Here is a 14,807-nt window from a genome sequence, read left to right on the forward strand (position 1 = left end):
TAGGTTTCCGTAACCTGCATGTAAATGACCAAATGACCGTCATACAGTACTCCTGGATGGGCCTTATGATATTTGCCATGGGATGGAGGTCGTTCAAAAATGTCAACTCAAGAATGTTGTACTTTGCTCCAGATTTGGTGTTCAATGAGTAAGTTCATTGTCGCATGTGTTATCTTTGTTCTTCAAGAACATTAACAGCAAAAAAAATTATTTTTTTTCTATAGTATACAGTGCCTTGAAAAAGTATTCATACCCCTTGAAATTTTCATATTTTGTCATGTTACAACCAAAAACGTAATTGTATTTTATTGGGATTTTATGTAATAGACCAACATTTTTTTAACAATAAATATCTTAAAAATGGTGCCGTGCATTAGTATTCAGCCCCCCCTCAGTCAATAATTTGTAGAACCACCTATCACTGCAATTACAGCTGCAAGTCTTTTTGGGGATGTCTCTACCAGCTTTGAACATCTAGAGAGGGACATTTTTGCCCATTCTTCTTTGCAAAATAGCTCAAGCTCTGTCAGATTGGATGGAGAGCGTCTGTGAACAACAGTTTTCAAGTATTGTTACAGATTCTCAATTGGATTTAGCTCTGGACTTTGACTGGGCCATTCTAACACATATGAATATGCTTTGATCTAAACCATTCCATTGTAGCTCTGGCTGTATGTTTAGGATATTTTGAGATATTTTTTTATAACCTAACCCGGCTTTAAACTTCTCCACAACTTTATCCCCGACCTGTCTAGTGTGTTCCTTGGCCTTCATGATAATGTGTGTTTGCTAAGGTTCTCTAAAAATCCTCTGAAGGCTTAACAGAACAGCTGTGTTTATATTGAGCTTAAATTACACACCGGTGGATTCTATTTACTAATTAAGTGACTTCTGAAGGCGATTGGTTCCACTAGATCAGGGATATGCAAACGGTGGCCCTCTAGATGTGTCAGAACTACAAGTCCCATGAGGCATAGCAAGACTTTGACAGCCACAAGCATACCACCCAGAGGCAGAGGCATGATGGGACTTGTGGTTTTGCAACAGCTGGAGGGCCACAGTTTGCATATCCCTGCACTAGATTTTAGTTAGGGGGTATCGGAGTAAAGGGGGCTGAATACAAATGTTTGCCACACTTTTCAGATATTTATTTTGATTTTGAAAACCATTAATCATATTCCTTCCACTTCACAATTATGTGCCACTTTGTGTTTGTCTATCACATAAAATCCCAATAAAATACATTTAAGTTTTTGGTTGTAACATGACAAAATGTGGAAAATTTCAAGAGGTGTGAATACTTTTTCAAGGCACTGTACATAGTCATGCAATCACCATTTAACATATAGAGACTTTTTTAGGCAATGGTGCATGGCTGCCCCGGAGTACTAGGCCAGTTGTTGCTCTCAAGTGCCGTGCACAAACCTCTTCCCTACTAAACACCTCTGGGGTGAAATAAATCGCCGGTTGTGAGCTAGATCTTCTCTTTTAGTTTTCCAAAATAAAAGTTCCCCCCATGCATGCACAAACCGGTGCGCTACTGATCTTTGGGATCAATTGGAAGGCCAATTGTGAGCCAGGTCTTCTCACCCAACATCTGTACCAGGCTTCATAGATGCTCTTTTGGCCTAATGGACACAAATTCCCTAAGACACCCTCCAAAATCTTGTGGAAAGCCTTCCTAGAAGCCAGAAAGAGGGAGGTGGTGGTGGAGGGGGAAGTTGGGTGAGAGTAACTCCATATTATTATAGGCTCAGACAGCATAGAACATTATATTGTCATTGTATTTCAAACATGATATTTAAAATACAAGTTTTATCTTCTCTAATTGAATAGGTATCGCATGCACAAGTCACGTATGTACAGCCAGTGTGTTCGAATGCGTCACCTCTCACAAGAATTTGGATGGTTACAGATCACACCAGAGGAATTCCTGTGTATGAAGGCCCTTCTGCTCTTCAGCATTAGTAAGTACTGAAACATATTGTCCCCGCTCACATTTTTTCATTGTGTTAGACCATGAGCGTTACCACAACAGGTTACAGGGGATTTAGGTGCACTGCATTAGGGCAGGCTATTTCTTTTGAGTAGACTTGCAAGACATAGAAAATTGGAGATTTGCTTTTTTTTTTTTTTAAATAAACTTTATTCAGACCAATGAGCAATACATGAAGAATACAGGAAGAACGAGGAACAACACTTTTTTTACATTTGGTAGTAAACAGCTGACTAACATGCTGGACTGAGAATTGGCACGGTATGTGCAAGATACCAACAGTAAATCAATCCAAAAATACGAGAACCCTAGTTGGATGGATCAAAGCTAGGTACCTGTGATAACAGCCAATGCAATGATTGTAAAAATAGGGGGAATAATAAACATAAAAAACAAATGGGGTAGGAGGGGGGGGGGGGATTGGGGAAGCATGTCCATGTCCACTGCATTAAGGGGCCCTAGACCGGGGGAGAATAAGTGAAAGAACCATCAATCAAGGTTGGTTTCGCGTCCCGGGGGAGCGAAGTCAGATAGTCCTGCCATTTATCGTAGAACCGGTCAGTAGAGGACTTGAGATTAAAATCCGTGTTGAAGTGGTCCGTGGTTACAAGATGTTGGAGCTCACGATGCCACTGTGAGATAGTCGGACCCGGCGGTGAAATCCAATTTGCCAATATGACTCTGCGTGCTATCAGCAAGCATGTGAGTATCCATATGTGAGGATGTGGAGTCGGGCGGCTAGTTCAGATTTGGAGCTGTTTGTCCCAATAGCCAAAGATGAGTAGGAGAGGGTCTTTTGGTAGATGGATAAGAGTAACTCGTTCAATTAAGGAGAGCACTTGGTCCCAGAAGGTGGATACAAAAGTACATGCCCAAAATCTGTGTTGCAAGGTGGGCCGTTGTGCTGTACAGAGGGGGCATTTGCTGGCGTTAGGGTTGTCGGAGATTTGCTTCTTTAGGTAGTATACTGCAGCGTACAGGTGGTGTACAAGACTGTTGCACTGCATCGCCTAAGTGCTTTGTGGTGAAAATAAAGAGCAACGAACATAGGTGAGCACAGCGATCAGTTGCACCCAGGCACACCCCATGTGCATGCCTATGGCAATGAACTGGAATGTTATGCAGGGGTCACTGTCATTCTAACGGGACAGTAGGTGCTTCTGCAAAAATGTACCTAGCATGAAGACATACAGAGGACTGGGTCGGGGGTGCTTAGCACAGGGTGACAGCGCTCCTGTGCTGAAAGTCTCACTAAAGGAGGGTTGTCAGCCTATAGCAAGAAGTCCATAAGAAGCAAGATTACTGGGTATAATTACAGACAAAGCTCTTCTTTATGAAAATGGAAGGTCCACCTAAATTACAGCCCCGCACCACCTATATGAGAAAAGGTGCAAATATACAGCATTTTTAAGAAATGCCCCAGCTTTCAACACTTCCAGGAGTTGCAGTCACTGATACATGTTTATATATGTGCAAGCAACCAAGGAAAAAGTTTGACCGCACTCAGGAGTTAGTAAAGTGGAGGTGTTTTATTCCCCATAAAACATGAATACATACAGTATAAGGACATGGGACAGGTTGACGCGTTTCACGATTCGATAGATCGCTTACTCATAACCAACCATAACCTTTGGTTATGAGTAAGCGATCTGTCGAATCGTGAAACGTGTCAACCTGTCCCATGTCCGTATGATGCACTGTATGTATTCATGTTTTATGGGGAATAAAACACCTCCACTTTACTAACTCCTGAGTGCGGTCAAACTTTTTCCTTGATTGCTTGATGTCTGGATAGCGGATCCGACCTGCACCGGAGTGCTTTGCCTCACCTGAGCGGCTTTTTGCTGTTACCATATTTATACATGTGCACCTGTGCTGTACTTTTGATGCTTGTTGGACCTTCCCATGACACCCCAGATCAGTGGCCTCCAAACTGCCCCCCGGGGGGCTGAATCTGGCTTTTTCCATGGCTTTTTTTGACTCTTGGGGCACTATTCCACCAACTGACACCAATGATGGAGCACCATTCCCCCTACTGACACCATTAATGGGACACTATTCTTATTGATATCAACAAGGGGGCATTATTCCTCCCATTTAAACCAGTGATGGGGCACTGATGCCAGGGCATTTTCTTCTCCCACTGCCCACAGTCCAGCCCTGCTAAAGCCAAAAGGGCAATAAACTGGGCCTTTGATTAGAAAGTTTGGAGACCCCTGCCCTAGATGCAATCCAAGCCTCCATTGGATCCTCTCATCCTTTCTGGAAGTCAGTCAGTGGGAATGAGGTAGATAGACACATCCTACATATATAACCATGGGCCGTTGGATCTCCATGAAGAAGCTATTTTCACTTAGGGGGGAGCAAAGAGCGTAGCTGTGGAACAAAATCCTTGAGAAGTTCAAAAGAGAAGGAGCACCATACAGTATGAATGGATGATATTCCACATATATTTAATTCATTTTAAAAAATCCAAAAATAAATAAACAGTGTTTTCGGTGGTTATAAAAGGACTCCATTCATTAGGGCCCCTTTAAAATTTCCAAAAATGCTAGCTTGCCTTTTCTAATTCATGATGAAATAATTATATTTGGACTGTAAACCATTGGCGTAATGTTCTTTGGATTTCTAAAACTGGAAAATAATACACAATAAAGAAAATACTACATGTAATATGTATTTGTGCTTTTTTGCTAATATGAAATATGCTGGCCCTAATGGTTTGACTTTGGTAATATAGCTTATTTTATTTGTAAATTGTACCTCACTTGTTTCCAGTTCCTGTGGAAGGTCTGAAAGATCAGAAATGCTTTGATGAACTTCGGATGAACTACATTAAGGAATTAGATCGTGTCATCTCCTGCAAAAGGAACAACCCAGCTTCAAGCTCACGGCGGTTTTTCCAACTCACCAAACTCCTGGATTCAGTGCAGCCGGTGAGTGAAGATTGATGTCTAAAATCATTTATCAGTTCTGTATTTTAAAATTCCAATTAATCTTTATTTATGCAAAAGTGATACGAAAAAATGGTTACTAAGGATGGGTAAGGTTCAGGTAAACTCAGTTTGGCACAAACTCATAGGAAACGATCACATGATAGCAAGCTCAATCCGCTTTGACCATGGAAATGCCTGCTGGTGACATCATTGACCGCATTGCCAAACTTAGTCAATGACATTCTCCAAATACGGTATGTAGCCATATTAAGTTAATGATGTCACCAGCATTCCTGCCCTTTTGTTAAATGTGCCTTCAGGGTAGGGAATTCCATGGCCACAGCTGAATGGACCGGTGTCCTGCTATCATGTTTCCTGCAAGTTCAGGCTCAACTGAGTTCCGCCGGAACCTTAGCTCATCCTTAACTTTTACCCAAGACAGCACAGATACACTATATGGCCAAACTTTTGAGGACAAAAAAAAAAAAAAAAAACTATCATAAGACCTTAAGTTATTTAAACAAACTGCAAAGTGCTAACAGAAGTACAGTACAGAGCTGTGATTAAAGCGGAGTTCCAGCCTATTTTGCAACTTTAGTGATTCCTGAAGTGCTCACTATGCTGATCAACAATTGGGCATTTTTAATTTTTTTCGGGGTCCCTTACCTTATTTTCAGGGCATTTCTGATTGTACTTCCTCCTCCTCCCCCCTCTGTGGCCACGGCCATCGACATCACTTCCGCCTTTGCATTGCATCCTGGGAGCTGTTTGTCATCACTCCCAGGAGGCTGGAATCAGGAAGAACTCCCAGAAACCAACCCTTGGAATCAGGAAGAAGGACACAGCAGATTACACTGTGGCTTCAGATGCCCACATCCAAGATGGCCGCGCCCAGACAGCGTTTTTAAAAGTAAGATTTTGACTAAAATCCAATACTGTACACCTTGTACAGGTAAGTATGAGAATAGCGGTTCTGTAAAGGGCGATGGACTAGTATTATAGGGGTATTTTTAGTTAAAAAAGGTATTTGAGGCTTGAACTCCGCTTTCAGAGGGCACAGCCCATGAAACACGTAATTTATGCACCTGTGGATGGACATGGATACAGTGTTAGGACTGGATAGCAATACATGAAATTTTTCCTGTATTTTTGTGAGTACTTTGGAATTTGTTTTACTAATTAAAGGTCTTCTGATAATGCACTAGGCCAGTGCCCCTTCCTTTTGCTTTTGTTTTAGTTTTCCCTGATCTGAAATGAGCCGCCAGATGAAAGTGAGGTCTAGGCTCCCTATGGTGATTGTCTCATGTTTAGTTCCACAAGAGAGAAGAGGAGCTTTTTCTGGGCCACCATTTAGATCAACATCATCAAGTGTCCTGCCACCTTTAGCAAAGTATTTTGTTTTTTAGTATTCAAATATTTTATTAAATCGAGTATCACAATAGCCATCATATGTAACATAACAGCTATCATAAATAAATAATGCTTCCATGCAGTGAGTGGTACATTTATCAAGTGCTATTAACATGTCAAAATAAATGAAAACTGAACATAATAGACCAAGTGACTTATGGTCAAAGATAGTCCGTCAAATGATGGCTTTAGCAACCTAATAGCTAGAATAGAGGTAGAAAAGGATAGAGCCAATGACCGGTTGGCCCAGCCATAACTTGGGGGGGGGGGGGGACTAGGACCAAGCAAAGTCTGCAAATTTTCCAGCAATGTACTGGTAAACAAGAGAAAAAGGTAGAGCAGTAGTGGGGGAAGAAGTGGGTGGGGGTAAAAGGACAGTTGTGGTACCCGGATTGATCTGGCCACGGTCCCAAGAGCACAGCCAACTAACAAGAATAACAGGACAATTAAGGTTCCAAAAGGGAGGCATCAAAATTAGGGGGCAAAAATCCATCAACCCAAGGTTGCCAGGTTTTAGAATATCATCTCACCTTGTCGTGGCGCGTTGCCTCTATCCCAGCATGAATCATCACCTGGGTGACTCTATTTTTCATAGTGACCACACTGAGTACACGCCTCTTCCAGGCTTTGGTTCTTATCTGCTTCTTAGCAGTCATGATGGAGAAGAGGAGGCTGCATTGGTTCCTGGTCAGCTCCAAGGGATTAAAGTTCAACAAGGCTATTCATGGATCCGGTAAAATGGGTTTGTCAAATAACGAAGACAGGATGCAAAAAAATGTCTTCCCAATAGGACTGTACAATGGGACAGGACCACCATGTATATAAATTTGTGTCCAACTGCCCGCAACCCCGAAAAAAGGCTTATGGGTAGCCTGGGACATATTTGGCTATCTTATGAGGCACTAGATACCATCAGAATAGGACTTTATTAGCTGTCCCTAAAGCAACAACGTTTGGAGAAACCATGTGGGTTGTGTTTTGTTTTAATTAAATGTTTGAGGACAACTGACCATGACACCGTGGGAATTTGTGCCCATTTGTGAGGTCAGGTGTTGATATTTAAATCAGAAGACCTGTCTCAGAATTCCAATTCCAAAGGTGTTCAGGTCACTCATGTTCCTCCACTGTTCAGTAGGGTTGAGGTCACTCATGTTCCTCCACACCAAACCAGTCAATCCATGACTTTATGGAGCTGGCTTTGTCCACAAGGGCACAGTCATGCTGGAACAGAAAAGGACCTCCACCAAACCATTTATCACGTACCTGGTGCTGGAGGCCAATGGAGAGAGAGGGCTTCCCTTGCGGCTAAGTTCCAGACCCCCCTGAGGATGAGAACAGGAGAGGTCAGGCCCAAAGTAGCAAGGGTCGCCTGCTGGACTGTGTGCAGAAGGATCCAGAGTACAGCTGGAGTGGAATCAGCAGACAGGTGGCGACGGGGAGGTGTTTGCACGACTTGGATAATGCTGAGACTGGAACGTGGTCAGGTGGATAGCCAAGATCAGGAGCCAGGTGGATATCAGAGCAAGCGTAGTCAGGTGGATAGTCAAGATCAGGAGCCAGGTGGATATCAGAGCAAGCGTAGTCAGGTGGGTAGCCAAGATCAGGAGCCAGGTGGATATCAGAGCAAGCGTGGTCAGGTGGATAGCCAAGATCAGGAGCCAGGTGGATATCAGAGCAAGCGTAGTCAGGTGGATAGCCAAGATCAGGAGCCAGGTGGATATCAGAGCAACCATAGTCAGGTGGATAGCCAAGATCAGGAGCCAGGTGGATATCAGAGCAAGCGTAGTCAGGTGGATAGCCAAGATCAGGAGCCAGGTGGATATCAGAGCAAGCGTAGTCAGGTGGATAGCCAAGATCAGGAGCCAGGTAGATGTCAGAGCAAGCGTAGTCAGGTGGATAGCCGAAGTCAAACACAGGAAGCAATCAGGAGACAGTTCAAGGACAAGCCGGGTCGGTAACAGGGGGCAGGAACTGGAATATCCCAAGGATAACACACTGGAGGAGCCGAAGATCAACCAGCAACTAAAATCACTGGCAGGCTTCCTTATATAGGCCCAGGTAAATTGCTGGTAGTGTTGCTGGGTCCTAAAGTCCTTCTCCTGCTAAGTTGCTGATAGCGCTGCTGGGTCCTAGAGCCCTTCTCCTGGTGTTTGTGCCCTGACACCATTGCAAGAGCACAAATATTAGTACCCTTCACTGGAAAAACCTGAACTCCATAATTTGGAGGGGTGTTCTTGTCATTTTTGGCCACGTAGTGTAAAAACAAATAACCATGGCTATAGTAATGGCTGTAAGCAGAATGTTGCACTATGGGATCACATTGCTCCTTTCATCTGAGCGGTGTGTATGAAATACTGCTGTCAGGTGGAGCATGTTGTCATTTGTTTTTACAGTTTTCATCAAAGATATCAATCATCAGACGAGCCTCTACCGTGACCTTTAATGCCGTTTCATGCAGCGTAATGAAATCAGTGTCTACATATAACCATACAGTAACTCATTATTTATGTGAATCTAGTTGATTTTCAGAATGTCATTTGTGTACCTGCCAGTGCTCATGCACAAACTCCAAAAACTGGCTTGATAAAGTCAAGGCTTTCAAAGTTTATTTTGGGCTTTTTCCCCATGCTAACCCTTATTTCTCTTGAACCCTGTCCATTAAAATGTCTTTGCTGTATAGTTGTCCACACCAAGTTTACTATTCACTATAGTTGTTCCTTATTAAGTTTCATGTGTACGTCATATTTTTTCTTTATACTTTTATTTTTTTAGATCGCTCGCGAACTGCACCAGTTTACATTTGACCTATTTGTAAAGGCTCAGATGGTGAGCGTGGATTTTCCTGAAATGATGTCTGAGATCATTTCCGTCCAGGTCCCCAAGATCCTGTCTGGAAGAGTCAAGCCCCTCTACTTCCACAGTTCATGAAGAGCCCTCTGTTGTACGTTTCCCTTACCCATGCAGTGTGCCTTAAGGGTCACCGTGTACAGATTATGCAAAATGGACTCCGCCTCCAGTCTTCACCGTGTCATATCAGAAAGGCGAGACCACTAAAAGGCACATGTTTGTGTGCAGGGCGATCGTCGTGCAAACCACAAGCTATACGTGTGCCACGTGACCAACCCACAGGAGGACACACCGGGGTACCATCACGGTTTTTACTAGCAGACTACAGTGCTGGAGCACTTAAGTTTAAAATGGGAATTTCTGGGGAATCTGAGAAATATGGATGTGTTTCTACACATTATACCAATATGTCCATTTTCATATAGGGCAGTTTATACAACGTTATGTATCCAATGTGAGAAATAATTCAGGGGGCATGGATAGAAAAAAAGATAACATTAAAAAAAATGTTTTGAGTACATCTCTGCACTGCATGCACATTTCCACATGTTTTATTCCTTATAAAATGCTGCAAGTACCAAAAAATACCTGGGGAATTCCAGTAGGCTCCTAAGTTCCTGTAGATAGCTGACAACTATATCTCTACTGCACTGAAATCCCAAGCAGTGTTGTCAGCCCTTCCGAGTTCTCCTTGGTGGACTACAGAATACGCCCCTTTATGTTATGGATAGTAGGATTGTAAGAGGCGTTCTATGTAGTCCAGCAAAAGAAAACCGAGTGGGGCTGACAACACTGCTGGTGATTTCAGTGCAGCACAGGCAGCATTGCCAGCTCTCTACAGGAAGTTAGGAACAAACTGGATTTCTGGCAGTCAACACCGATTTTTCTGTACTTGTAGTGTTTTTTAAAGAGACAAAACACTGGAAATGTGCATGTATTGTGGAGATGCACTAAATTTTTTATTTTTTTATTTTGCCCAGATATATATTTTAACTATACACAGAATGTATTCTCTTGGCTACGGACCCTAGTCAACGTGGCAAGGACTTCTTTACACTTGGTGTTGATCCATAATAGTTTTAATGTTGATTATGTGTTCTTGTGTACCAGCCAGGAGATGTCGGGGCTATATTTACAAGCTAAAGGGGTGATTGAGTACTTTAGTTTTACAAGCTAAAGGGGTGATTGAGTACTTAAGCCAGCAATGAAACAGTACTTTGGATACATGACCCTCTGATTGAGGAGCACAGCTGTGCTTATAATCGATGACTCCGATGGCGAGAGGGGTAAGGCATTCAAATAAGTACTCAAGGCTGCCTTAGGAATAAAATTAACTCCATGAAAATTGCAAAGAAGGGTCTAGTCCAGGTTCTCAATTATCCGCCTGGTGAACATGTGCTCTTATAGCTCTCTGAGATTCTATACTGGATGCCTAGGCTTCTATCAGCTTTTATTTCCTACACGTAGCATGTCTTAGTAATATGTTAAACTTGATATACTAATAATATTAACATTTTCAGTATTTTATTTGTTCAGCTTAATTTAGGCCATGTATATTGCTGGAGAACGAACCACAATATTTAGATCCAATGAATGGTAGCAAAGTATTTTTAACTAATAATATAACTAATAGCCACCACATTGTTTACGAAGCCTGAGCTACACTATATGGCAAAAAGCTTGTGGACACCTGACAATTATACTTACATGAGCTTGTTGGTCATCCCACTCCAGAACCATAGCCATTAATATGGAGTTGTCCACCTTTGTGGCTTTAATAGCCTTCACTCCTCTGGTTAGGCTTTCCAAAAGATTTTGTAGTGTGTCTGTGGGATTTTTTGGCCATTCAGCCAACAGAACATTTTTGAGATCAGGTACTGATGTTGGATGCGTAGACCTGGCTCATAATTGGCATTCCAGTTCATCCCAAAGGTGTTTAGTAGGGTTGAGACAAGAGCTCTGTGAAGGACACTCAAGTTCCTCTACACCAGTGATGGCGAACCTTGGCACCCCAGATGTTTTGGAACTACATTTCCCATGATGCTCAACCACACTGCAGAGTGCATAAGCATCATGGGAAAGGTAGTGCCGAAACATCTGGGGTGCCAAGGTTCGCCATCACTGCTCTACACCAAACTTGTCAAACCATGTTTCATCATGGACCTGGTTGTCTTCACGGGGCTCTGGTCATGCTGGAACAGAAAATCGCCTCCTTCTTCTGAGAAAGCTTTCTAAAAGATTTTTGAGTGTGTCTGTGAAAAACCAGAATAGAATATCTGGCTCTGTGTACCCCAGTAGGGTTGATGCCAGGGCTCTATACAGACCACTCTGGTCAAAACTATTTTTCGGAGTAAGGTGTCAACATACTTTTGACCATATAGTGTATCAGCGGGAAACCCCTTCCTTTGAACGTTTACAGATTGTGGTAATTTGTGCTTTATATTAGGGCCAGTGTAGCCGATTTACTAGAAGAATTTAATTGCACTAGCCTGAATCCATTTCAGGGATTAAAAAAAAAAAAAAAAACAGAAAGTATCCATACATCTGTTTGCGTATTTGAAGTGAACATAGTCTGGGACTCCGGTAAATCAGTTCCAAAGGGTAAGACAAAAGCTGGCCTTAGATAGATGGAATCTTGGTCAATTCAGCATGGACCAGCCAGGATTCTATCTATTTATGGGCAGGCTGGTTATACCCAAGTCGATCCATCGATTGACTTGGGTACAACAAGCCTGTTGGAATTTTCACATGCAGTTACTGCCGGCAGCTATAGCTGCTAGCAGTAATCATTGAGTTCACCCGGCCAGGAAGCTGGCAGAACACTGGCGCTGGCGCTATGGGAGCAATTCCCCCATCAACACAGACTGTGTTGATGGGGGAATCAAGCAATTTTCTTTCCTACAAACCGTGGTGGAAGGCAAGAAAATTGCATAATCTGTGAGCTACCTAATACACCATGATTAAATTTGGAAAACCCTTTTAACTTGTGATGTTTTCATCTTCAGTGCTATTATGCGTTTTACACTGGTGGTTAGGCTCCCTTGTTTTAAAGAGCAGTAAGCTAGAACTACGTAAAAGGAGGGGAGTCTATATTGTATTGGACGGGAGAAAACTTTCATCCTACATAGCTGGAACAGCAATGATGTTACTGCACACACAGCTTGATTATGCAAATGTGCATTGGGTTCCTACGCACATTTTTTGTGCATTTCTGTTCTTCTACCTCTCAAAGTGAAAGGTTTTCCTAAATGGCTGAAAGCTGAACTCCAGACAGATATGTGAAAAAAACACTGATATGTGCTTCTTAAAAATAATGAAATGCATTTGCTGGGGATATGCTGGAGAAGACAATACGTAACTGGGAACATGTTACATGAGGCTAGTAGAGATAAATGCTATTACCCCAATCAATGTTCCCACTACAGACTGCTGAGATTCAAGGGCTGCACATCATATACCAAAGGGCTGCAGGTTGGGCACTAGGGCTTTAAGGTATCTGTGTTGGGACAGCAAAAAGTGCCGGTCAGTTAACTTTCACCATGATGTGATTGCATATGTACTTGTTGTGCTTTCTCACCATATACACATACACTATATTGTATAAAGTATTGGAACGCCTGCCTTTACACTCACATGAACTTTAATGGCATCCCAGTCTTATTCCATAGGATCCAATATTGCGTTGGCCCACCCTCTGCAGCTATAACAGCTTCAACTCTTCTGGGAAGGCTGTCCACAAGGTTTATGAGTGTGTCTTTGAGGCCTGGCTCACAGTCTCTGCTCAAATTCATCCCAAAAGTGTCCAAATCAGGTACTCCCTCGAAATCAGTGACAGTTGGGAGCTATTCTAAACCTTGTGACAGCCTTCCCAGAAGAGTTGAAGCTGTTATAGCTGCAAACTCAATATTGAACTATACAGACTAAGACTGGGATGCCATTAAAGTTCATGTGCGTGTAAAGGTAGGTGTCCCAATACTTTTGAGAATATAGTGTATATATTTACCAGATTTCCATTGCATACCTAAATCTCAGTCTGCCACATAGTTTATATGCTGTGGGCTAAATTGCCTTCCTGCTGCGAATGTGCGCTGGGCCCTTATAGATTCCTCCCATGAATCTCTGACCTCAGGTGCCAGTCCCGTACAAGTCCATGAGGGTCCAGAACACAAGTAGCGGGAAGAAGAATCACCGGATCAGGGCTGCGGGGTAGGGGTAATTATGCACCTGGGTTTATGTATCAAACTCCATATAGCTCTTTATTAAAGTGCAAAGCAAGCAAGCAGAAAAAAGTTCAAGCGCATAATCCTTCATGCAAAGCAGCAACATTTCGAGCCACTAAACAGGCTTCCTCAAGCATGGAGTACTCTATTATGCTCCATTATACATTTGAACTTGCTGTTGCCTTGCACTTTAATGAAGACCTTTATGAACTGAATATTTTGATGTTTAAATCCATGGTGCATACAACTTTTTGCTTTAGTGGGGAATTGTTTGCCTAATTTATGCCAGTAGGCTATCATTTTCCTGTACAAGGCATTTGATACAAAGAGGGTTGGAGTGCTTTAGTCAAAACAAAAAATTGGTGTGCCCAACGTCCTCGTCCTATCCCATCCAGCATGACACTGGTGTCACAGCAGGGCTCCTGATAGCCAGCAAATGAACATCAAATGTAGAAAAATGCTGGCATTCCACTGGAGATTCATACCAAAAGTTTGTTAAAGCTTATGTTTTTTTGTTTTAAATCAGCACGAGGGATGGTACTTACGTTTAATGAGAAGTGTCCCCAATGTCGGTGGCTGCCAGCTTAGTTGAAATTTGAAGTCTGCTGTCTCCTCTCCACCATACCCCTGTGGGTGTTAATACAGCTGTTGGACCTGTCATTGGCACTCATTAATTAAGAAGAGGCTGCTGAAATCCAAAGTTCTCTGACGTCCCCCGGCCATACCCCTGCAATGGTAATCTACTGGTGCTGATGGGGTTAATACAGCTGCTGAACCTGCCATAGGCACTTGTCAAGAGTACTGTCTATGCCCACCCATTCCACCCTGCTCTTCCATTCATAGAAGCTGTACTAAAGCTTCCATCAGTAATAAATACTCTGGGAATGGACGAGGAGGACCTTTCATTTATCCACATGTCCCCAATTCGTAGAGTGCTGTCATTGATAGAAGCTATAGTATTATTTCAGGTACTTATATAGCGCTGTCAATTTACGCAGCACTTTACATATACATTGTACATTCACATCAGTCCCTGCCCTCAAGGAGCTTACAATCTAAGGTCCCTAACTCACATACATACATTTTTTTTTTTTATACAGGATCCAATTAACCTACCAGCATGTCTTTGGAGTGTGGGAGGAAACCAGAGTACCCGGAGGAAACCCACGCAGGCACAGGGAGAACATACAAACTCCAGGCAGGTAGTGTCGTGGTTGGGATTCGAACCAGCGACCCTCTTGCTGCTAGGTGAAAGTGCTAACCACTACACCACTGTACAGCATCTATTAATGGAAGAGAAGGGCAGAAAGGGTGGGCATAATCAGTACTCTCAACAAGGGCCTATGGCAGGTTCAGCAGCTGTATTAACCCCCACAGCATCAGAAGATTACCATTGCA

At 42.8% G+C, this 14,807-nt stretch overlaps 1 protein-coding gene across 1 annotated transcript in view; it reads left to right on the plus strand.

Annotated features, from left to right (window-relative positions):
- Window positions 1-9,623, plus strand: part of AR (androgen receptor) — a 350,307-nt gene extending 340,684 nt beyond the window's left edge. The window contains exons 5-8 of the mRNA XM_082264516.1: window positions 4-148; window positions 1,837-1,967; window positions 4,775-4,932; window positions 9,115-9,623. Of these exons, the coding sequence (XP_082120642.1) occupies window positions 4-148; window positions 1,837-1,967; window positions 4,775-4,932; window positions 9,115-9,270 (590 nt within the window). The 3' untranslated portion in view covers window positions 9,271-9,623. The remainder of the gene's footprint in view (window positions 1-3; window positions 149-1,836; window positions 1,968-4,774; window positions 4,933-9,114) is intronic.
- The last annotated feature ends 5,184 nt before the right edge of the window (window positions 9,624-14,807 follow it).

This window comes from Pelophylax lessonae, assembly GCF_965119305.1.
Source record: "Pelophylax lessonae genome assembly, chromosome: 7".
Lineage (NCBI taxonomy): Eukaryota > Metazoa > Chordata > Amphibia > Anura > Ranidae > Pelophylax > Pelophylax lessonae.